The sequence below is a fragment of the Gouania willdenowi genome, chromosome 19 (genome assembly GCF_900634775.1).
Source record: "Gouania willdenowi chromosome 19, fGouWil2.1, whole genome shotgun sequence".
NCBI classification, from domain to species: Eukaryota; Metazoa; Chordata; class Actinopteri; order Blenniiformes; family Gobiesocidae; genus Gouania; species Gouania willdenowi.
This window is the reverse complement of record NC_041062.1, coordinates 21,536,591-21,560,401: the sequence shown is the minus strand read 5'-3', so window position 1 is coordinate 21,560,401 and position 23,811 is coordinate 21,536,591. Positions and strand designations below refer to the sequence as shown.

At 39.3% G+C, this 23,811-nt stretch overlaps 1 protein-coding gene across 6 annotated transcripts in view; it reads right to left on the bottom strand.

Moving 5' to 3' along the window:
* Positions 1 to 23,811, bottom strand: part of ryr2a (ryanodine receptor 2a (cardiac)) — a 187,219-nt gene that overhangs the window by 118,899 nt on the left and 44,509 nt on the right. For all 6 annotated transcript variants that reach the window (XM_028475694.1, XM_028475696.1, XM_028475700.1 and 3 more), the window contains exons 7-24: positions 20,589 to 20,688; positions 19,876 to 19,972; positions 19,596 to 19,670; positions 15,510 to 15,666; positions 15,237 to 15,401; positions 13,052 to 13,173; positions 12,179 to 12,362; positions 11,535 to 11,670; positions 11,069 to 11,164; positions 7,988 to 8,106; positions 7,314 to 7,447; positions 6,992 to 7,233; positions 3,911 to 4,103; positions 1,762 to 1,966; positions 1,590 to 1,694; positions 1,196 to 1,299; positions 960 to 1,043; positions 703 to 862 (exon numbers count right to left, since the gene is read on the bottom strand). In XM_028475694.1, the coding sequence (XP_028331495.1) occupies positions 703 to 862; positions 960 to 1,043; positions 1,196 to 1,299; positions 1,590 to 1,694; positions 1,762 to 1,966; positions 3,911 to 4,103; positions 6,992 to 7,233; positions 7,314 to 7,447; positions 7,988 to 8,106; positions 11,069 to 11,164; positions 11,535 to 11,670; positions 12,179 to 12,362; positions 13,052 to 13,173; positions 15,237 to 15,401; positions 15,510 to 15,666; positions 19,596 to 19,670; positions 19,876 to 19,972; positions 20,589 to 20,688 (2,478 nt within the window). The remainder of the gene's footprint in view (positions 1 to 702; positions 863 to 959; positions 1,044 to 1,195; positions 1,300 to 1,589; positions 1,695 to 1,761; positions 1,967 to 3,910; positions 4,104 to 6,991; positions 7,234 to 7,313; positions 7,448 to 7,987; positions 8,107 to 11,068; positions 11,165 to 11,534; positions 11,671 to 12,178; positions 12,363 to 13,051; positions 13,174 to 15,236; positions 15,402 to 15,509; positions 15,667 to 19,595; positions 19,671 to 19,875; positions 19,973 to 20,588; positions 20,689 to 23,811) is intronic.

The following is a 23,811-nucleotide window of genomic DNA, read 5'->3' as shown; positions in this document are numbered from 1 at the left end:
TCTTTTTTCTAAATGAATAGACCAAAATGTCAAAGATTTATTCTCCCTCCTAAAAATTTCTGATTTCACAGTTTGAATTTTATTCTTTCATTAGTTTTGCTTGTTGTATAACTGTAATCGTGGCAGTTATGGCATCAATGCCTATTGGATAAGGAAGTTGGCTTGTAACTGGATGGTCGCCAGTTCAAATCCACAGTAGGACATTGAGGAAGTCCCTTCACCATAACTGCTCCCTGAGCGCTACACTGTGGCTGCCCACTTGTATTTGTTTTTTAACCATTGCATGGTCTTGTCCCTGCTCGGGCTCTCAGATCGGCTGATCAGCTTCTTCTGAGGGTCCACGACATGAGGATAAAGCTCAGAGGTGTGTCCAAAGCTGTGGAACACGCTGCCACTTCACATCAGTGAGGCTTCATCTCTGCCTGTTTTTAAGTCTCTTTTAAAAACACATTTTCACTTTGGCCTACGGCACTTAAAATATTTCATGGACGCTGTGTTTTTACAGTGTTTTCTTGTTTTAATATTGGAGTTTTACTGTGTTTTATGTGTGTTAAATGTATGTTAAATGTTTTTCATATGATGTCACCATGTACAGCACTTTGTCCCTCTGGGTTTTTAAAGGTGCTTTATAAATAAAGTTGAATTGAATTGGATTGGTAAGTGGCAAAGCACATGCACAGTAAGTATGTGTGAGTGACCCACCTGCTGAATGCCATAGGTCCAGCCCTGGCGAATACGGTCTCTGGCCCATACATTGTGTGCATTCTCAGCTAATTTATCCACCATAGCTTCCTGGGTGGATGTTAGTCGGATATGACCCAGGTCCAGAGGAGCAGGGATGTATCCACTGGACAGCTCATAGCTGCACACAAACAGTGAGTGAAGGTTCTGTTCAAGAACTGGTGAGTATCAGAGTTTCTACAACCCTGACGTGCTGACGGATCATTGGGGAAACTTACGTTGGTGACAGTTTCATGCTCTTGACCTTCTCCACTGCATGTTCATCTGCAAGGCCAACATGGCAACCCAGAGCCAAAAGTGTTCTGTAAAATGTAAACAAACAGTAAGTTTTATTGCATCCTTTGCACCACCAGTTAAAAAGGTAACAGTTAGGAAAATGTGTCGTGTTGTCAGTGAATGAAATTTGAGTTTGCTTATGTAAAGTGTCCCATGTCTCTCAGCATTAGTGCATTACTTGAGAGTCTCCAGAGACATTTGTAAGTTGTAGCTTCGTTCTTGTTCAGGAAGTTTGGAGAACTCCACCAGACAAGGATGCTGCCGCTTGTTATCATCTCTCACCTGAAACCGAGAAGATTTGGTCACAAATAATAAAGCGACGATCTTGTGACATACTAAACAGGGAAAAGTGACAAATAAAGCATTGCACATTTAAAAAAACATGTAGTCTGTTTAGACCACTGGTGACCTCAGTAAATTTTCAAAAGTTGACGAGCAGAGAAAAATGTTTTGTCACTATTTATTATTTTGGGTTTGACAAAAGAATCAAGGACTTTTAGATCCCACAATGATGAAAATTAAAGTTTAAGAGGGTATGCAGCGTGTTTACATTTGTCAGCTCTGACACTTACTGCACCGTAGGTCCATCCCAGCTCTATCTTGTTCATCACCCACAGCTCGTGAATGTTTTCAGCAAGTTTCTCCCTGACCCTCTCCAAGTGAGGCGGCAGAATAATCTGTGAACAAACAAGAAAACAACAATGTGCAAAGGGTCGTCCTCAGGAAGCGTGCTGGGGTCTGTACCTGGCTGGTGTCCACAGGGGTGGGGGTGAAGGCGGCCTGACTCAAAGTGACTGTGGGGCCCAGCAGTTCTCTGGCTACAGTCTGGTCCTGACTGGCCTCCAGCTTTAGCTTCTCCCTGGGTAAGACTGCTTCATAGCATGGAGCGTAACCTAGAGGAGGGAGGAACTTGAACTCTCCATGTCGACCGCCGAGGAGAAAACGTACCCTGTAGTGGGATGAAAGGGCAACCATGAGAAAATATCTACTACCATTGCATCTCTTTTTGCTTTGCATAACAACCAAAGGAAACCTTTGGTCCCATCTGATCTGATCGTTAAAAAGATCTGAAAGAATTGGGCACTAACCAAAATGTGTCCATCGGTACGATAACTAGGACCCTGTGCATGAACATTTTGGAGACGTCGGAAAACAATGTGGTGGTGGTGAATTAAATCCAGTCATCTCAACTCACTTTTTCTAAACTTCTGCCACTTTTCTCTCTGTGGCACTATTTACAGCAATTATATTGCTATTCATTTATTAGTGATGCCACTACCGTGACCACCAAATATAATGCCATTTTGATTTATAAACCATTTAATTTATGGTTGAATGTGGGCGTGTTGAGGGTGGGAAATCCATCAAAAAATTGGTGCAGCACACACTTTTAGTATGAATTCTAATCAATGTTTTATGAATGAGGTCCCTGGTTATGGAAGAAATCCAGCAGTGATGAATTCTTCTGACACAAACTTGAACCTCGTATTGCTGTTGATTTTCTTAAGGAGTCCAGAAAACTGCCTTCAACACAACATCTGCGATGTCAGTTGTCGTCCCTTACTCATCGGCTACCTTTGCCCTAGTTCAAACATAGGCAACTGGCGGCCCGGGGGCTACATGTAGCTCTTGGTCTAATTTTGTGCGGCCCCCAAAACAGATCCCCAAATATTGTATATCAAGAAGTTGGAAGGAATATAAAGCACAACATAATACACAAAAGAACTCCAAAAACACACAAATCGACAGCAACTTGCACAAAGTACACAAAAACACACAAAAAGTTCCTAAAATACACAAAATGACTCATAAAACACAAAATGACAACAAAGACAGACACAACATCCACTTAAACAAACACAAAATTACTATGAACACAAACCTTTCAACAAAATTACACAAAATGACAGGAAAATACAGGCAACAACAAAAATACAAAAGGTGACCCCAAAAACACATTAATCGACAACATAAATGCAAAAAATGACAGAAGAATACACAGAATTACAATAAGAAGAAAAAAGACAACCCCCCTCGCCCTCCGTATTCATGCTCAGATCAATCATTATTCTAATGCTAACATGAATGTTTATAATATGGCCCTCGGATCAGATACAATCACATTTTTGTGGCCCCCTGCTGTGATAAGTTGCCCATCCCTGCCCTAGTTAACTTAGCATCGTCACACGATCATATATGTACGTAATTCTTACATGTACAAATACAAAATAACTGAAGATAATCAGTAATGATGGATTTAACACATCTCTTGCTTTGCATTGTATTTCAAACTTCTTCAAGATTTGATCCAATCCGTGATCCAGAATCTGATCTGATTACTTTTGAAAAATCAGGCCTGTCACTGCGTCCTCGGTGAGGTGACTGCACTGCACCTCAGTCACATCCATCCCAATCCAGTAGACACCTGGGGCCTCATTTATTAAAGTGTGCCTAGGTAAGCACACTTCAGCTGGAAGTGGTAAAAACCAGGAAGTGCGTACAAATCTTTTTTTTCACGATTTATAAACGAGGGCGCACGTACGTCCCACGCCTGTTTCCGTTTATAAATCACAATTAACTCGAAAGTTGGCGCACGTGAAGAAACACCTTTCTCCTCCCATTTGGTGCCCATAAACGATCAGGTGATTGCCCTGAAATAATATTCACTAATACAAATTTCATGGCGGACTGAGGGGTAAAACAAGCAAATAAAACAAATTCCACTCAATGTGAGGTGGAGGTATTAAATGTTGAGGTGGACACATGCAGGAGAGCGTAATGTGGTGACACAGTGATCATTACGAGTGATAAAAAGTCAGATCACATTGCGTTGCTTCATCAGAATGTGACAGGTGAAAAATAAACAATCATGGATTCTATGGGTTTTACTTACTTGACTCCAGCAGAAAAACTGGCAACAGGGAAGAACAGGCCCTCAGAGTTGAAATTTTCAAACATGCCCTGAACTGGCTGGCCATTGATCCTGAAGGAGATGCTGGGCACACCAAGATCCAGGCAGCAGCTCACTACGTCTTCTGATCGCAGAAGGTGTGGATTGGGAGAGCTAACAGTTCGTGCAATGCAACCTGAGCAGAAATGACGGACATTAGACAGTTTTTTTTAAAAGAAACATTTACTAATCATCTAGAAAATTATCACATTCACAGGCAGTGATTGCCATCAGTTAGAAAAGGAGACAGGATTTGAGTTTGATCAATTTAATATCTCATTATTTCTATATGTGATGAGCAGCTTAGCGTGAGATAGGAGTCTGCATAAAGACTGATAAGCTCTTTTTTAATTAGGAGCTAAGGAATGTATTTTATCTAACCACCTGTCACTCCTACATTGTGTAATTCTACAAGTCTGTCAGGCTGAAAATGAAAATGCTCCCTTGTCATGATTTATGGTGTTGAAACCCCGCTTCCTGATCTCGATGGCTTCCTTGATCCAGCGTATGCGTCTGTTACGTCTGTGATGATGCTAGCAGACACAGACAAATAGGAGCAAAAACACATGAAACAAGCACTAAAGTGCTGTCAGTAGCTACCTGACATGGACCGTCAAAATGGGAAAACAACAAGGACAACAAACCAAACAAAAAAAAAACTCAGACAGAAAGCAGAAAAAAATAGAACCAAGACAAAAAATCCAACACAATATATGAAATTACATGCAAATCATGCCAACACACATACTGTATGTAGGACAAACTGGGAGAACATTGAATACAAGGAAAAACGAACATCGGATAGAGTATTGTTGGAGCAAAATTAATGTATCATATATTTGCGTGTGATGATCTGTGTGATTACATATCTATGCTCCACATCTACAATATTCATGTGTGGGGATTCATTAAAGTTGTGTGCTTTCACATCAAAGCTCCATATATTGTAGTGTGTTATCTAATTGCACATTGTGCAGTTCTTATTCTATGTCCTCCTAATGACCTGTCCCATGCCTCTCTGCCTGGTGAGTCACAATAGATAACACACCCTCAAAGGAGATACAGTACGTGCCTAGTACAGGACCTTCAGGTCACGAGAGCAGCGCCTCCACACGTAGAAACCCAAAACAGTCAGATAGCAAACACACACAGATAGCAGTGACTCCATTCTTCTTCCTCCTTCATCCTCCTCATCCTCTCTCTCTCTCTCTCTCTATTTTCTCCTCTCTCTCTCTATTTTCTCCTCTCTCCTCCCTCTAGCTTAGAACATGATACATAATATAGTATGTTTTTAGATTATTTTGTTTTAATACATTTTTGTTACTTTCATTCACATTGCCTCCATCTGGATTTCATCATCACAGTGCAAGTATACTGTCTAAAACAAATAAAGCTGAAAATCTGCCATGACAGTATGAAAAGGAGACAGCAGGACGACTCACAAGGACGGGAACAAAAGGAAGAAAATCACAAATCTGCAATAACGGACCACTGCAAAACACAGAATCACGTCATGGACTTAGACAACTCAGTAATAGGGATGGAGGGCAACGGAATGCAAATGCTGGATCAAGGAAGTCATTGAAATAGATAGATTAAATAGATATATAGATAAAATAAATTAGATAGATAGATAGATAGATAGATAGATTAAATAGATAGATAGATAGATAGATAGATAGATAGATAGATAGATAGATAGATAGATAGATAAAATAAATTAGATAGATAGATAGATAGATAGATAGATAGATAGATAGATAGATAGATAGATAGATAAAATAAATTAGATAGATAGATAGATAAAATAAATTAGATAGATAGATAGATAAAATAAATTAGATAGATAGATAGATAGATAGATAGATTAAATAGATAGATAGATAGATAGATAAATGGGATAAAGGTCCTTCTGATGCACTCCATCTTGCACTTTGGTGCACTTTCTGTGACTGAAGGTGCTGTTGTTAATCATCTCCAGGGCATGAAGGCGGTGGAAGGAGATACTCATGATGACCTTGAGTTTTGTAAGTATCCTCCCCTCTGCCACCTGCTGGACTGGTGATAGTTTAGTACCAACCACAGACCCCGCTTTTTTTTTTTAATACGTTTGTTGAGCCTGTTCCTATCTGCTGTGTTAAGGCTCTCCCCAATAAGCAACAGACTCTGCATGGCTCTTCCAGTCCAGATTGTTATCCAAGTGAACACCAAGGTACCTGTGGCTGGTCAAGGAAACAGGGCTTCAACACCATCAACCAGGACAAGGGAGAGTTTTCATTCTCCCAAACCTGGGAGTCTCTTCTCCAGAGATTAATGAGCAGCAGGGGGTGTGGCCAACCTGACAGTTCTGTAACAAACTTGTAATTACACATCAAAGCGATCAGCAGACACCTTTGAGGAAAACTGCAAGTCAGCAGCTGAAACATGTCAGGAGATCAAAGTAAAGTTTCTAAAAATGTTGTCTCAATAAATGAAACGTTAACATATTATTCAAAAAGAAGACAAAATTGACTTGCTGGAATTTTTACGCAAAAATACTAGCATGGTTACATTATCAGGTAGCAATTCCGAACTTTGGACATTACCTTTATGTATATACTTTATTTGGTAAAAATGTGTTAAAAGTTTCATCCAATTGATTTTTGCCTTTTTTCCTTTCATTTTTAGTGTACATATATATACAACTGAGTGTATACGTAGAGAGTAATACTTCATTGTTTTTCCTTTGTGATTTTTTTTTATGTTGTCATCACGCACAATAATGTTTTTTTTCTCTGCACAAGAGAAATAAATGACAAAATAAGAATAATGTTTACAAAGGAGAGTGAACTAATAATTCCACGAATGCAGTTTTTTAAAAAATTGCACATTGATAAAATGCTGAGAATCATTACAGCCTAAAGTTAATGTTAAAAGGATAAACATGGAGGTCTAATTCAACATATATAGTTCAGTATGTAATATAGCAGCAAATGAGACCATGAAACAATGTTGATCGAGCTCTTTAATACACATGCAGCTCACCTGACCAAAGCTGGAGTCCATCAAATCCATAGGAGTAAAGATCGTCACCCACGCCATTGCCTCCCCAGCCTTCTCCTCCACTGGGATAGGGGGCGTATCCACTGGTGTTGGCCCAGCCCACCCTGAGGTGAGTGGCTTCTGCGGTGACAAAGGGCAACACCTGATCCACTATGAGCTCGTAATACCATTTCCTGTACTGGGCAGAGCCGTCACTAACGCCCAGAAAGATATTGGGGCGCATGCTGTTGGAAGAAGGGACGAGGAACACCGTCAGTGACCGGGCTGCTACAGAAGCAGACAGCATGACAGATAGAAATGCTACCTGCTCACACAGTTGATTAGGCGCGTTTGCAGAAGTAGATCCCTTCCTGGTAGGAGGTTGTCACAGATCAGGTGCTGGTTGGAGCGCACTGCCACATCATGACACACACACAGCGAGCACAGCACATCCAAAACCTATAGGGACGTCATCACAGCATGAGCAGCATGGTATACACATCCTTCATGCTGTCAATTAAATCACACTGCCAGAATCTTACAAGAACTACACCAAATGCTCTGACCCTTAGAGGGTTTTTATTTAAGAGTAAGAACAATCTTTGACTCAAACAATCCAGATGACCAATTGTGGAAGAATCAATTCTATTGTAATTTCCAGAATATGAAGCGTTGCGTTGTATTAACCGCATTCCAATAATTTAGCAATTTTCCAAGAAAAATCTATTTAAAGGCTGCATCGTCACATAGGCCACACTCTATTGGCTAATAAGAGACTCCTTCAGACGAGTCGGCCAAAAATCCAGAAATTAGTCGCGTCTTTGTTTAAACCACAGGATTCAAAGTGTAGGGAAAAAAGTAGCAGTTTACGGTCCAGAAAGTACGCTTCTGGATTTTCTTTTTAACTGTGACATTTTGCCCAAAACAAAGCACAACCACAATGCTGCACATAAAGCATATTTACTGTATATAAATCCACACACAGTGTGATGTCAGTACCTTGTGATTGCGCCCGTGCTTGTCCAGCAAGGATATGATGGATTTGATGTGTCCCTCTTTGATTATGTTCAGAGCCTCTGGACTCTCCACCAACACACAGTGCAGCACCTCCAGTATACCTTCAAACACAAGAGTTACAATGTTACAATACATGTGTTATACATTTAAATGCCAAAGTCTCTTTTAGACAAACACAGTGTATTAGTCTGGTAAGGATTTTCAGAATAGGGCAGAGAAACAGCTCAGAGAGCAGGATTATTGAAGATCTCTCAGAGATCTAGGAAGGAAGCACAATAATACTTTGGGGGTGTTTTTGATCAGGAATTAACATTGTAACAAGGTTAAAAGCTCAAAAAAGCTGATTTGCATGATATAGGTCAGGACCTTTAACGTTCTGCTGCTGGTCTATAAATGTGTGAATGGGTTTGGTCCAGAATCCATCAGTGACATGTTAGTCAGGTATGAACCCAGCAGATCTCTCAGATCTATGGACACAGGTCAGATAGTGGAGCCCAGAGTTTACAGTAAACATGGTGACGCTGTTTTTAGTTGTTATGCTGCAAAGAAGTGGAACAAACTGCCAGCAAAGCTGAAGTCATCATCCAATGTGAACATTTTTAAATCATATTTAAAGGCACTTTTTTTCTCTACTGCGTCTGATTGAGAGGGAGATTTTTAATCATGTTATTGTTGATTTCATGTTTTTACTGCTTTTTTTAATGTTCTTATTTATTTTGAAGCTGTTGAATGTTTTCCGTTGAACTTTATGATCATGTAAAACACACTGAATTGCCTTGTGTATGAAATGCACTATAAAAATACATTTCCCTTGCCTTGCTTGCTAGAAGTTTCCACTGTCACTGCAGCCTTCCTCAGCGCTGTCAATGTTGTCACTCACTTCCTCGTGTGACACATTAAAATCGGGATGAGTTACTTTCAAAATAAAAGTCTTCGACTTGGCTGTGTCAACTCTCCGTCCTTGCGCCGCCGGCCAAGAAAGGTGTCCCAGGTGTGCGGGAGCATGTACTGTACAGTATGCCCACTCATCGCTGTTAATGCTGTTGCTCCCACTCCCATTATTTCTATGGCCTCCTTAATCCATCTTTTAAATGTACGGCTACCAGATGAGAGAACTTTCCCCCTTTCCCAGTCCATAGAGCACTCTGAGGAAGGCTGCAGGGACAGCCTAAACTGTTAGCAAGCAAGCTAAGAAGACATCCATATTGGACTAATGTCCTGTCTAAAAGATACATTTAAGTCATTATTATAAAAGAACACATGACTAACACAATCAATACATTTTAAAGGGGCTTTGCTTATTAACACAGTCCAAAACTTCAAACATAATAACCAGTGTTTGGAAAGTTCACTCATACATGAACGAGTTCAAAAGATCAGTTAAGAATTTCTAAAATAAACCAGTTCACTTCATAGTTCATAATACTAAATTCTGAACTAAGCTCTGAGTTCCAAAAATGAACCAGTTCATAGTACTTTTTTTCTCAATAAGCTGCTGCAAACTATTCCCCTCAGAATCCTGGCATTTCCCCATTGTTGCTCCATTCAGTCCACAGTAGTAGAAAGATGCAGCTTTTACCCCTACAGGATATTGCTAAATAGTGGAAAAACTGTCTACTTGAATTTCCTTTTTTTTCAATAAAAAATTATTAAAAGAAAAACATTATTTCCCAAACCTGTAAACAATTCACATCAAATTCCATTTGAGTCCTGGAAAATCTACCAGGGAGGTTCTCCAAACAACTTAAAATAGTGAAACCTTCAAGGAGATCATTGTAAACTAAAGTAAACTGTTCACAACAAAGTCAAGACCTTTTCTTAAAGTTGTTTTAAGTGATATACAGACCAATCACAGAGACAGAATCTGAGGTAGAGATGATGATAGAAAGCTGATCACTCAGCTGTAACTTCATTCTATGCTATGCTAAATTTATAAATTAATGAACAAAACTGCTGTTTTGGCATTACGTTTAATCTGATTGGTCGGCTATGATGTGATGTATTTCATTGCCCGTTGATCATTTTAAAACAAAAAATAATGATTAATTCAGTAACGGTTGTGTGTAGAAATGAAACAAATTACTGTACTTCTTTTAAAACGTACTTAAGTACAAGTAAAATTACTGATTTAGAAATATACTTAAAACGTACAAGTACCCATAAAGGCGAAACATGTACAGTAACGTGAGGGCTTTCATGAAAACTTCATGAACAATCTTTCACTGAGCAGAAAGAGAAAGATAAGGAACATAGAGCAGATTAACTGACAAAAAGGGGAAAGTCATCTCACTTCAAGCAAGTCCTTTTTTCGTTAATGAATGATTCTGATTGAGGATGGAACATTTCCTCTTTAAGATGACCATTGATCAGTCATTAAGTGATGGTGATGACATATTCGGGGATTGTGGAGGAGAATTCTGGTATCCTACATTTCAGTGGTTCCCAAACTTTTCGTGCCCAAGGTACACCAAAGGACGAGTACAAATCTGAAGGAACACCTATTATGCAAAATAGCCTTTAGAACACTTGTTATCACTAATACAGTACAATACAGTGCAATATCTGTGCATAATTATTTACTAACGGCAAATAAAATGTGACAAAGACAACTATATTACTCAAGAAATATTTATCAACGAAATATTTCAAACACATTTTAGGTATAGAGTTTGCCTCTGTATTATGAAATAAGTGCATACAAAGTAGTAAATTAAAAAAATATTATTTTTGTGTAGTTGTATACAGTATTGCAAAAAATGTATGGTTGTCATAAAATCCCACAGCACACCGTTTGGGAACCACTGCTCCACATGAGCATTACTCTTTTATTCCCCTTTGTTAGAGAACAATATATTTTGTTTAAATCATATATAGACAGAATGTTTAATATCTATAGAAAATGATTTGCTCTTACTACTTCTCTAAACTTTACCTAATATTCATATTGATTTTTGTATATTGAATGTTTGTTGTTGTTCTGTAACAAAAATCATGTCGAACCTTTAGATCCTTTCTCTTGAAATCATGTGATATCAGTACCTTGTGAAAGAGGACATGACCTACCAGAAGAAGCCTCCAGTCGCTCCAGTCTGCTAATGAGCCAGTCCAGTGACCCTGAAAATTGGGCACAGTTCTTCCTGTTTCCTCTGATGAGAGCAGCTGGAGAAAAAAGAATGTGTTTTATGTTCTTCCTTGTTTTTGATCTTTCTAATCTTGGGGGTATCCAGTGTGGACGTCAAAGTAAGAATTTAATTGTACGGGGAAATATCTTCCTTACTGTGCACATGACAATAAACACTTTGAATCTTTTGAATCTTGAAACAAGAAAAAACACCAAGACGGCACATCTGAGCCTGAAATCAAAGATTCTGTAGGAGGCTTTAGTTTATCTGGCAGAATACATTTTTATTTTCCATCTATTCTGTGAGTCTCTTTTGGCTAAACCCTCTTCATCATACTGAAAGTTTGAATAAGACTCACTAGTTTAAAGTCATGATAACACTGTATGCAGTGGAGCTCTGTTTTTTACCCAGTAGCTGGTAAAGGGAGTTGAGGATGGAGCTCCAGGCCTCAGCGGTTTTCCTCCCGACTGCCTCTGCAAAATGTGCTGCACTGCTGTAAACGTGGAGACGATCAATACACTCCAAGACCAGGCTGATCATCCCCTAAAAACACACAGGTCATTTAATCATCTGGGCACATAAAGCCAATGCCAGCGACACCTCCATTTCTTTTTTTTTTTTTTTTTTTTTTTTAAAGGATTTTTTTGGCTCTAGTGGCCTTTATATGACAGTTGCTTGACAGGAAGGGGGTGAGAGAGAGCAGGGAATGACACGCAGGAAAGGGTCCCAGGCCGGGAATCGAGCCTGGACCCGCTGCAGGTGAGGAGCTACAGCCTCCGTACATGGGGCGGGCGCTCAACCCACTGAGCTACACACCGCCCCCGACACCTCCATTTCTCTTCCAAACTAAAACACTTTCACTAACAAAGGGATAAAAAAAAAAAGGTCCAGAATAAAATAATTGCAAAGACCCACATTTATTTGCTAATGCTAAATACCAGGAGATGTAGGACCTTGGCTTGTTGTAAGCATGTGGAAAAGTAAGCTGATGATAAAAGCAGACAATTTGTTGAAGCTGGTTCGGTTCATGAGTGAATATAAACACACCAACCTCTTCCTGGAAAAGGTTCTGTCGGTTCTTCAGAGCTCTCAGTCGATTCTGCTTGTCTTCATGCTCCAGGTGATCTCCAGGTGGTTGGAAATAACCAATCAGATCCTGCAAACTCAAGCTGACAGAGTCTATGGGAAGCTGTAGAGATGGGCCTTTCCCTTTTTTTCTTAGTGTGTCCAGACCCCTGAAAAACACAATTGATCATTTTTTATGTGGTGTTTAAACTAGTTTGAATAAAGTATTTATATATAAAAAATTTGAAAGTATATATATTTATAGTATATACATATTTCATTTATTAACTTTATATATAAAGTATATAAATGACTTAAAAAACTGCTGAAAATGACCCACATAGTGAAGGTTCTTCTCTTTTTTTTTTTTTTTTTTAGTGGTGCTGGCAGTCGCTTGCAGGCTAGATCATCAGGCTTTTAAAAATTTAGATTTAATGCAATTAAAAAAGGAGTCCAACGCTCCTCAAAGCACATTGTTTTTTTTTGTTTTCTGAGAGCAGACATCTTTTCCATGGAAATAAATTCTGTGAGGAGATTTTGCCATTGGTTTATGTTTAAGGATTTTTTGTCTTTCCAATTTAGTAATATTGTTTTTTTTGCTATGGCTAGTGCCGCAAGGATTGTTTGTGATTGGTTTGCTGGAAGTTGAAGCATTGTCAGGTCTCCAATCAAACAAAGATTTGGAGATAAAGGAATCCTGCAGTCCAAAATGGAGGAGGTTCTTCTCATTATAGAGAAAGTTCTACTATTGCAAGAAAATAAGCCTCTGTCTCAGTGTTCTCTGCTTACTTTTTAACCAATGAGATGAAATATAACTTTATTTTATGATTGTACAGTGTGTGTGTTTGTGATAAACAACCTGATGAAGAGGTTAAACAGAAACACCGTGCTGCGGATGACCCTGGCTGTCCGACTCTCCTCATGTTGTGAGCGAGACAACGTCAGTCCATCGTCCATGTGTCCCTCGTGGTGCATGATGGCCTTAAAAACACAGTCTGATGTCACTAAGACTGACACCATCTCCAGTCCTGGGCTTGATTTAACTTCCAACATTAAAGAGGCAGTATTAGAACATCACATTGCACTCTCACCTTAAAACAGTCGACTCTTCCCCACCCCTTCCGTTTTCCTATCCAAACCCCCTTTTCCCTGTTCCCCTCACTTAGGTGTAACACTGCCCTCTCTTTTTATATTCTCCCTTAAATAAAGTTTTTCTTACCCTTTCTTAGGGAGGGCTGGTGATGGCCACAAATATAAAATAAATTCATTTATTTAATTACAATAATAAAATATGCATTGCTGTAGTAAAAAGATTGCACTTCATGAAGTGTTGACCTTCAGCAGCATGTGGAAACAAGTCAAAAAAAGGGGCAGTATTATGAAAAATTAACTTTATAATGGTTTTGCTACAATGATATACAGACCCTTTTAAAAAAAATAGAACATCATGGAAAAGTTGTTTCGTTTCCATAATTCCATTCAACAATTCAAACAATTTCAAGTATTTGTTTATTTTTACATAATTTGGGCTTCCAGCTGATAAAACCCACAAAAACAGGAATTCAAAAAATTAGAATACTATGAAGAAATCACTTTACTTCTTAGTTTTTGCAGAAAAAAGAGGAGAAGAAGGACTGGACTGTTGGCCAGTGTTCCAAGGTCCTCTTTTCCGGTGAAAGTAAAGTGTACCTTTCATTCAGGAATCAAGGTCCAAGGGTTTAGAGGAAGACGGGTGAGGAACAGAACCCAAGCTGCTTGAGGCCCAGTGTGAAATATCCACAGTCAGTCATGATTTGGGGTGCAATGTTCTGTTCTTCAAATAAATACTTCAAATTGTTTAAATTGTCAGCCCTGAATCTATAATCTGTGAAAGTTTTAACTTTTTGAAAGGAATTATGGAAATTAAACAACTTTTCCATGACATTCTAATTTTTTGGAAAAGGTCTGTACATTCCTTTATCCTCATTCAGAGGGCCAAAGTTGAAAAAGTTCTGTCCTTGCAATTCCACATTTTGTAAAAAGTCAGCTCCAAATGGGCGAGTTGGATTTTTCCCCCCTTATGACTGAAAAGGTGGAAACTCCTCCTCCTGACCCTATACAAATGTGAGCTCCTCCCTCTCAAACTACCTCACTTTAAAACAAAAATGGTGAAACCAGGTGGATGTCATAGTTAATATCACTGTTAATATCTTAACGTTTAGTATATAGATAATCAGAAGTGCAGCATGAGCGCTCACAATCAGTTTCACTTTTAGCAGCCATCATACTGCCTTGTATCGCCTTTATGGGATGATCAGACGTGTTTGTGACCCAATGCGATGCAGCGGCAGGACAAAAAAATGGACTATCTGCTTAAATTGACTATTCTAGTAGTCAGAAGAGGTGAGGAGGAGAAGAAAGACTATTAATGATGTACTGCTGCAGTGATAAACACAGGCTGAAGCAGCATTTGTCAGACTCACAATCACAATAGCCTCTTAAATAGCCATGTGTTTTACTGTAATGTGGATTTTTTTTGGCTGAAAACAATAACAAAAGTGTGTGGATAGCAAAAGACAATGGTTATGATAATCAGCTGTGGCGTGGAGTTGGCATCTACAGGCATGCTTACTCATGCATATGTATGAAGGCCCAAAAACTGCCTGTTTTTAGGAGCGATCTGAAAGTGACTTTTTGAGGAGCTAAAACTCTGGAAAACAGGCGAGTATGGGAAAATAAACCTCCAATACTATGTTGTTATGGTTCTTAGAACAAATGGAGATGGGTGAAAAATAGCATAATACTGGACTTTTAAAAAAGGCAACGTAGACAGCCAGACATTCATGTTGCTACACTGCATAAAAAAAGACATGTCAATAAAATCCAATCTTTGGCTTTACTCAATGACACATTTCTTCATAATTTTGGAGATAACATAATATTAAATTTTTCTGCCAAAGCTGGATCATCCAGTTGGCTAAAAACAGTATATATAAACCAAAAAGCAGAGATTCGCACAGACAGATTTACCAAAACCTACTGTATCAATAAGTGTTGTGTTGTACCTTTCTCTGCACTCCACCCATTCGTGCACACTTTGCATCAACAGTTTGGTATGTGAGCCACAGGCAGGAGTTGACATGTTGGATGTAACACACAGAGTCACCGTATTTAATGTCCGGAGCCCCCATCCCATCCACCTCCTTCTTCACCACAGGGTCCAACTTTTCCTGAAGGAAAAAAACAAACCCTGATAAAGTGCACAGTTACACTCTGTTGTTGTTGTTGGAGAACTCTAACTCTAGAGTTTATAGGAAGCACCGTGGAAAAGGCTGTACCTTGGAGGACCTGAAGCAGAAGGCTGTGGACTTGACATCAGCTTTCTCTTTGTCCAGCAACAGCAAAGATTTGTCCTCAAGAAGGCTCAGATATTTCCCCGTGGTCACGTGTCTCAACCTGAATGGCTGACCCCAGCGGATATGACTTCCACTCCAACTGCAACAAATATCAAAGGTGAAATAAACTGTGACTGAAAGTTTGAAAATGTTCTACCATCTCTAACTTTAGTCTCCATATATCCGTATTTGTATTTACTGTACTTCTTAAAGCAACACGCAACTCATCTCATGAATGCACTTTAAACTAATTCAGCTGTTTGGTATTTTAAGGTATGAGAGAGATGGAAAATTTAACTGATACACAGCTAATCAGGTTCCGTAGATGCAATATGGACTTATTTGAGTGTTTGTCTCTTTACGGGTGTATCCCAGATGTAAGCGACTCCTGTAGCATATGCAGTATTTGCACATTTGTGTGTTCTTAACATTTGTTCCTTAAAAAAATACCTCAAACTGTTAGGGCACCATTCCTCACCTCCATTTTAAGCCTCATATAAACCTCACAGTTTTTATTCAAAAATACTGGTTTATGTTGTATTGTAGGAAGATTGCAGTGTTTTGGGAAGGAATAAGGGGCGTCATTGAAAAAATATGTTGTAAGAATGTTAAATTGGACCAAAAACTTTTCTTATTTGGCTTATACTCAAAGAAAAATACATATACAAAAAGTCAAAAAAATTTCAGAAATATAAAACTGCTGAATGCTAAAAGATGTATATCATTATTTTGGAAAAAGGGTCATGGACCTGCTGTGGATCAGTGGAGGCAACGGATGTTGTCAACCCTCCCACTGGAGAAGATCACCTACTGTATGTGTTGAAGGGCAGACAAAATGTTTTTGTGAGTGTATGGGGGCCATTTATGTTGTATGTTAAAGGCCTTTGAGTGTGGGAAACAGTGTAATGGTTTGCTTTATCTTTGTTACTTTTCTAAATAGGCATTGTGTGGTGTTTTTTAATGTATGCTATGTGTGTTATGTTCTAAAAATGAATAAAAAACTGTCTTAGAAAAAAAAAATACTCGTTAAATAAAATTTGTAGATTTATTCTAAGAATTGTAATATCTGACTACACACTTATTAACTGACACAGATTAAATGAATGGGAATGTAATATGATGTTTGGATGTGGAAGCTGGAGTATAATTTGTGTTTGACCAAACAGAATGTGAGCTTTATCTACCAAAGCCTATAGTGGGTATGTGTTTATAACTGCTGTTACCAATGGATCCTCCCCAGTTCTGTAGAAAGGGTTAAATCATCACAGGAGGAAAGCTGTGAGAAAAAGTCTAAGGCTGGTTCCGAACAGTCCCTCCTATCTCCTTTCCTATCTACTTTTCCTTAACCCCCTTGGATGACAACACAGGGTTAAGGAAAGGTGTTAGGAGACTTCCTAAAGGAGTTAGGGAAAAATGATCAAGTTGTTATGACAATCAGATACACTTCCACTAGGTGACGTAAAAATCCGGCAGCGGCAAAGGTTAGTGACGTCTCCATTGGTGAAAAAACTACACATTTCAAAAAATGGACTACTAAACGCCCATTTATAACACTTTCCCCTGTGCCTCTAACTGCTGATATAATCTCAAATATCACAAGGTTTGAATTGAAATCAAAGGAAAAGAGGCTACCAGACTACGAGGAACAAAAGTGAAACTAAAAGAACGTCATATTGAGAATGGTTGCTCACACTCACCTTCCAATCAGAAATCAACATTAATCCAAAATAAGTGTGATTTTATGTAATTGTTACATTTATACAAGATATAGGCCTACATATCGCTGTAGGCATACAAAAGTTCAACCGCACAAAGCATTCCTCAGTGAATGAAATATGTTGAATAAAACATAATGTGGTTAAAAATGTTTTCAGTCATCATGAGTTTCCATGAATGCTCGGTACGCTTGTCGCCACAAGGAATTGTGGGTCAGCATTAGCTGGTCTCCTTTGATAAAGGATGCATCAGTGTTTCCTAGGCTAAAGGAAGCATTGAGCCGCCTTTCCTTAGCTTTTAGAGAATTGGAATGCTCCTTATCATCATCACTTAAAGACTTCCGGTGGTTCAGGAAAAGTGGATAGGAAAGGAAATAGGAGGGACTATTTGGACGCACTCTTCATGTTACTGTTACCCTAACGCTAACGTGAGAGAAATTTGATAAAACGCCTGCTAAACCACTGAAGACAAACGGTGAAGCTAGGCTGTTATCATCTTTGGGCTCAAGGCCTGATTGAATTGAAGTTTGGAGCTCAATCCTCTGATTGAGTTGTCAGGATTAATGTGAAATAGCAGGCCTCAACATTAAAGCTCGCCAATTTTCTTAGGACTTTCCAGACACGGCAAGTCCAAAGAAAATTAACTAATACACATCTCAGCCAGAGCAGAGCCGCTGGGCCCGGCCCAACCAAAGCAAGGTCTGTTTGCTGAGTCCCCTGGAGCGGGTTTAGAGCAAAGTCTCTGCTCTAGAACACAACAAATTAAGATGTAGTCTAAGTTCACATTGAGATATTAGTCTGAGTAACCTGCTAAATCTGTACCACGTACGACCTTTCCACTGATCCAGGATCCAGAACCATCTGCTTTATTTTAGTGACAGTTAAAATGAGGGGGTTAGAGTCACACCAATGTACAGAATTAGGATGATGACCTTTGGTCTTTCTGCAGTGAGCTGAGGATAGCCGTAAAACTAAATACCCAGCATGGCTATCTGTGCATTCATTTGTGTACTGTGTAAAAAGGATTGGAGAGCTGTCACAAATGTGCATGTTATCTATACTGATGGATCCCTCACAACGGATGCTGCTGACTTTGTTTCAAATGCAGAAATATTTATTTTTTAAATTTAAAAAAGGAGCTGACACTGAGAAGATGAGGCTGCAGTGTATTAAAGGGGACATATTATGTAAAATCCACTTTTGCAGTGTTTTTGAACACACATGAGGCAACTCGAGTGTCCACCGGCATACAAGATGTGAAATAAACCCATCCAGACCTTTGTTTGTGGTCTAAGTCTTACAACACAGAGAAAAGTTCTCAATTTTAAATTTTCTCAGTTTGTGATGTCACAAGTTGAATCGGGGAAGGAAATACCCTCCCCTCCGCTAGTATCTCCACCCATGGACTCCACCCCCAACCTAATAAAAAATTTTGCGAACGTCCGCTAGTGAAGAAGTGATGGCTACCGGTAAAACAAAATAAAGAACTTGCTCGGTTGTAGATTGCAAAGACCAGCATGTTTGGCTTGTTACGGCACACCCCGCGGAAGAGAGGAGCGGGGAGAGGGGGAGGTCTTTGCAACTCCAGGGACACACCCCCCAAAACAATGCGCTCTGAAAGAGCTGGTTAATACAGGGTCATAAACCTCCCCTGATGCTTTATTCATGCCAGCACAGATATGTCATTTAGACCACAGGGAACTGTTTTAAAAGGTGAAAAAATGGTGTAATATGTCTCCCTTAAAAGCTGAACTAAAATCAGCAAATAACAGTGCTTAACAGTGAGGTGGGTGATGCTGTTCAGTGCTTCTTCTGCCCTGTGATTTGAAGTGAATTGGAGCGAATCATGTGCTGAGTTGACCTCTACCTTAAGCAGAGACACAATGTACTGTATTTTTCAAAGCATTTCATAACAAATGGAGTCAGGGCAATGGGTCTAAAATCATTTCTCTCAGTGGGACAGGATTTCCTAATTGGTTTTGTGAAAGAGGTTTTTTTTCCAGAGAGCAGGTACAGTGTTTAGATTCACAGATGGATGCTAGGAAAACGTGACACCATGCTTTTAAGAGAAGTGCAGAGAGTCCATCTGTCTGGGCCAGAAGAATTTATAGTAGATACGTTTAAAAATGTAATCTTGTGTTGATCAAAAACAATCCCTTAGCATGGATGAGTTGCAACTATCCAAAGGCTCCACCATCTGTCAGACAGCAGAGCAGAACAGCACCACTGGACCTCCAACACCGGATGTGTCAAATATCTTGTGACCACTCAACCTAAAAATCAATATTTCCTCCAATATTGACTTTGTACTCACACAACCCGCAGGGTCTCCAGCCTCCATAGGGATCGAGCGTGGTTGGACACTGCGCCGCCCTCATATTGCACGGTCCTGGAAACATATCAACAGTAGCAGTATTATGCAGACAACTCATCCAATGCACGTATTTAAACTCCCTCTTTAACATTGTGCTTGATACTGTATTAGTTTAGCACCTGGCAGCTAAAAAACCCTTAATTCCTCTTTAAAGGATAGAACAGCATAATGTGTTTGTAACGAGATAAAATCTGACTGAACACTTCACAGATATTGTTACCGTCGCTGCTCATCTCCGTGCTCTCCAGATGTAACGGTGAGACACTCGTCCATGTGACCATGAAGTAGCCGTAGGACATCCCCTCCTATCAAAAATCCTGCAGCCAAAAAGCAAAAATTGAGCAACAATAGACAGAGCAGAGGTGTCAAACCTGCACTATTATTTCATACAGCACATTTTCCTTTATTCTGTGTGATAAACTTGACCATTGGGATGACAGCAGTAACAACAGAGGACCATGGTAATCACTGTGATATGACATAAACAAACATGTCTTTTATATTTTATAATAAAAAATAAAAAAAAAACCTGCTTGATTACATGTCTTATTTATATTTAGGAACAAGAGGCAATCAATCAGCACAAACTTGAAAATCACTATCAGCTGATTGAAATTGCAGGGACACAATCAACTCATCCAAGTTTTGTAGAAATTGGAAAAATCATTGTAAAATGATCTGTATTGATTGTATTTAACCATCAGCTAGAGAACTGATGCATATGATGTTGTTAAATGTGAACTTACACAAACACAAAAACAAGAGGGATGCAGAATAGACAGCTATGGGCACAAGTAGCAACCAACACCGCTACAAGATTTGAATCCATAAATAACAAAGATGAGAGACAGACCAAGTGATCAGGGGGTATTAGCTTCCAGCACAAACACCCCAAAGACACAAAAAAAAAATTTATAGAAATACTGAAAGTACCTTGTGCTACTTCACTACCAGAACAGATAGGAGCCACACTCCACAATGTCTGCTGGAAGGCTGCATCCACATGGAGACTCCCATTACCATAGGACAGATGCTGCGAAGACAGTTCATACAAACAGGCAGTGGAAATCACAATTCAACACCTGTTAGCCTGCAATTGCAAATTCCCAAACAAAAGAATTATCATGACTCTACTCAATGTTTTTACATTCAGACGGCGATATCCTACCTGTTACCACGTAACAAATACCACCGTTGTGAAAGGCTATGACAAGCTATTTAAAAACTATCCAGGATATTGGTTAGAGATCATACAATTATAGATCTTCACATCAATTCATTTTTAAAGTGAGATTTAAATAGGCAAAATGACATTTAAGATGTTAACTTTTATTCTGCCTCAAAATTTGTAATGACGTACCACATAAACATCAACGGGAAAGGGATGGCGTAATTTCACCTCAGCAGAATACCGTTGATATCTGTAATGTTCATTTTGACCTGGCACAATTGAACGCTACAGGGCACCTACTTCCTGCCATTCCATCCAAGGTCAGGCAGACACGCAGTGGGATGAAGTAGGATTCAACTATCCAGTGCACTGATTGGTTACGTGGCCTTTCAGCAGCTATGGTCATCTGTGCCCGTATTCACAAAGCATCATAAGGCTAAAAGTAGCTCTTAGTGATGTCACTCTTAGAAAAATCTTAGAATTCCTCGATTTTAAGATTTTTCTTAGAATTTTTCCTTGTTAGGATAAAAATAATTCACAAAGCATCTTAGGCCTAAAGAGAGCTCCTAAAGTGAAAAACTGTTAGCAGTAGTGAGGAGGACTTTTAAGATGCCTAAAAATGTCTTAAACAGTTCGAGTTGGAGGGTTCTTCAGTATCTCAGCTCTTCCTAAACTGAATCTGTTTCTGGAAGCCACCAGTTCTCCCAGTTTGGGGGTCACTGCCTCCAGGTCTCTTCCTACCCCGTGGACCACGTTGACCTTCCACATCTGCTCCAGTTGTTCTCGAATCCCTTGGTGCTTTTCCACTTCCTCCTGTTCCTTTTTCCTGATGTTACAGTCAGCTGGTATTTATGAGCACTGCCTTCTACTGGGGATTGTAACCATCACTATGTCCTCGTCCTCTTGGTTAGCAGCAGCTGTTGGTCAGTCTCAAAGCTGAAGTCATACACAATCTTAGCCTTGTTGTTCCATGGGGATTTGGGAGCTTCCAGTCATACTGGGTGCAGATGTTTCTGTAAACGACCCCAGCCACTTGGTTTTGCAGATCCTGCCTGCATCTTTCACTCTGCCACTATGTGCTGGATTTGCTGTGGTAGAATTAAGCAGAATGATGTAGGGCTGGGCGATATATCGAATATACTCGATATATCGCAGCTTGTAGTCTGTGCGGTGTTGAAAATGACCATACCGTTAAACTCGCGGACTTTTTTTTTTTTTTTTTTTTTTTTTTAAATATCTTAGTGGCATTATGCACAAAAGGTGCAAATTGTTTGAAATGTCATCTTAATGACAACATGCACAAAACGGCACTATTTGTTTTTAAAATATTGTAGTGGCATTATGTACAAAAAGTGCACTTTAATTTTGTGTTTTGAAATGCCATGTGAGTTGCATCCTGCACTAATGTCTTGTTTTGAAATGTCTCTGTGACAATTTTGCACAGAACGTGCACTTTCTGTTGACAATTTTATGTTTGAGCCACTCACTGTTTAATAAATACAGTTATGTCAACTTTGACTTAGTTGTGATATCCCCTTTTTTGCATGAAAGTTTAAAATTGGCATATATTAATGCAGTATGATCAAGAATGTTTTAATGTAGACATATAGAATCATCATACTGGTGTGATTTTGTGCATCAAAGTGTTAATTCAAGGGTAATGCAAAATATCGAGATATATATCGTGTATCGTGACATGGCCTAAAAATATCGCGGTATTTATAAAAGGCCATATCGCCCAGCCCTAGAATGATGTACTGTAGATACTTGCAAACTAACTGCTCTATGTCGTGAGACAGGTTAGTTTTACCCTACTGATGATGTGTTGTTGCAATATTAATTATAACAACTATTGTTGAGACCGCCCTATTTAAATGAACATTTTTCTCGTTCAATGTGGAGACATGAGTGCACAGAAGAACAAAATGACATTTGAGGAAGTTCAATTGCAGGCAGGTGGACTTCTCTGTCTGCTGTACAAACATTCAATAATATAAACAACAATATAAACAAATACACATGCTGTTTAATAAAGTTTAAAACCTAATGTATTTTTTCCCCTACTTAATGTGACTGCTCCGTCAGTTCCTGTAACTTTGCTCTTATCAGTCCATGAAAAACGTTATCCAGGAGGTCGGAGCTCCTGAGCAGCGCTGTGTCACGCACACTCAAGATGTGAACATTGTTCCATCACTGCAAAAATTACGCAGCTGATTCTGGCCATCAACGAGACACGAGAGTGTGACAGTTAAAACATGGAGAGGAAGATATAAGAGCTCCCTGGAGCGTCCGGAGCGACATCGTGAACAGCGACTCCCAGCCCCGCAGAGAGGAGAGGACGTGCACGGAGCCACACTGGACTCCAGCTGTTTCTCTCCCTCACACACACTTTACTCTGAATTTTCTTTCAGTGGCAGTTAATATTGACAATTGTTTTATTTAAATTATTTTCTTATAGTAGAAAGGTTAACTGGAGCCTTTTTTTCCATCTCCGCTGTGTATTGTGTCAACATTTACTGCAGCTGATCTCTGTGTGAGTTTTCACCTGCTTGTCAGTCGTACTATTTTCCGGTGCAGAAAACAGTCATCGCAAACAGTTCCAGATTTGATGAATTGCATTGCGCTCACTGCATTAATTTTCTTTGCATTTCCTGCTCCCATTTTTTTGTGCCCCTTATTAGATCCGCCACATTACATATTCATTAGAGGGAAATGCGCTAAATGAATTGTAGGCGAATTGTGACGCACTGAACAAGCGCAGTCCTGATTCCCTGGGGTTTGTACCCCTTATTAGCATGTGGAGTGATGTTTACACACGTTTTAATACCCCTAAACCTTTAATAAATCCACCCCTGTGTGTGCTAATCAATGCCTGTATATTTGTTTTTCATTAATTGGGGAAAAATATTGCCTCTTTTGGTGTTCAGACTTCTCAGTAAGCGTGCACTATTTATGTTGAATGACAACAAGCCTGGTGATTAGTCA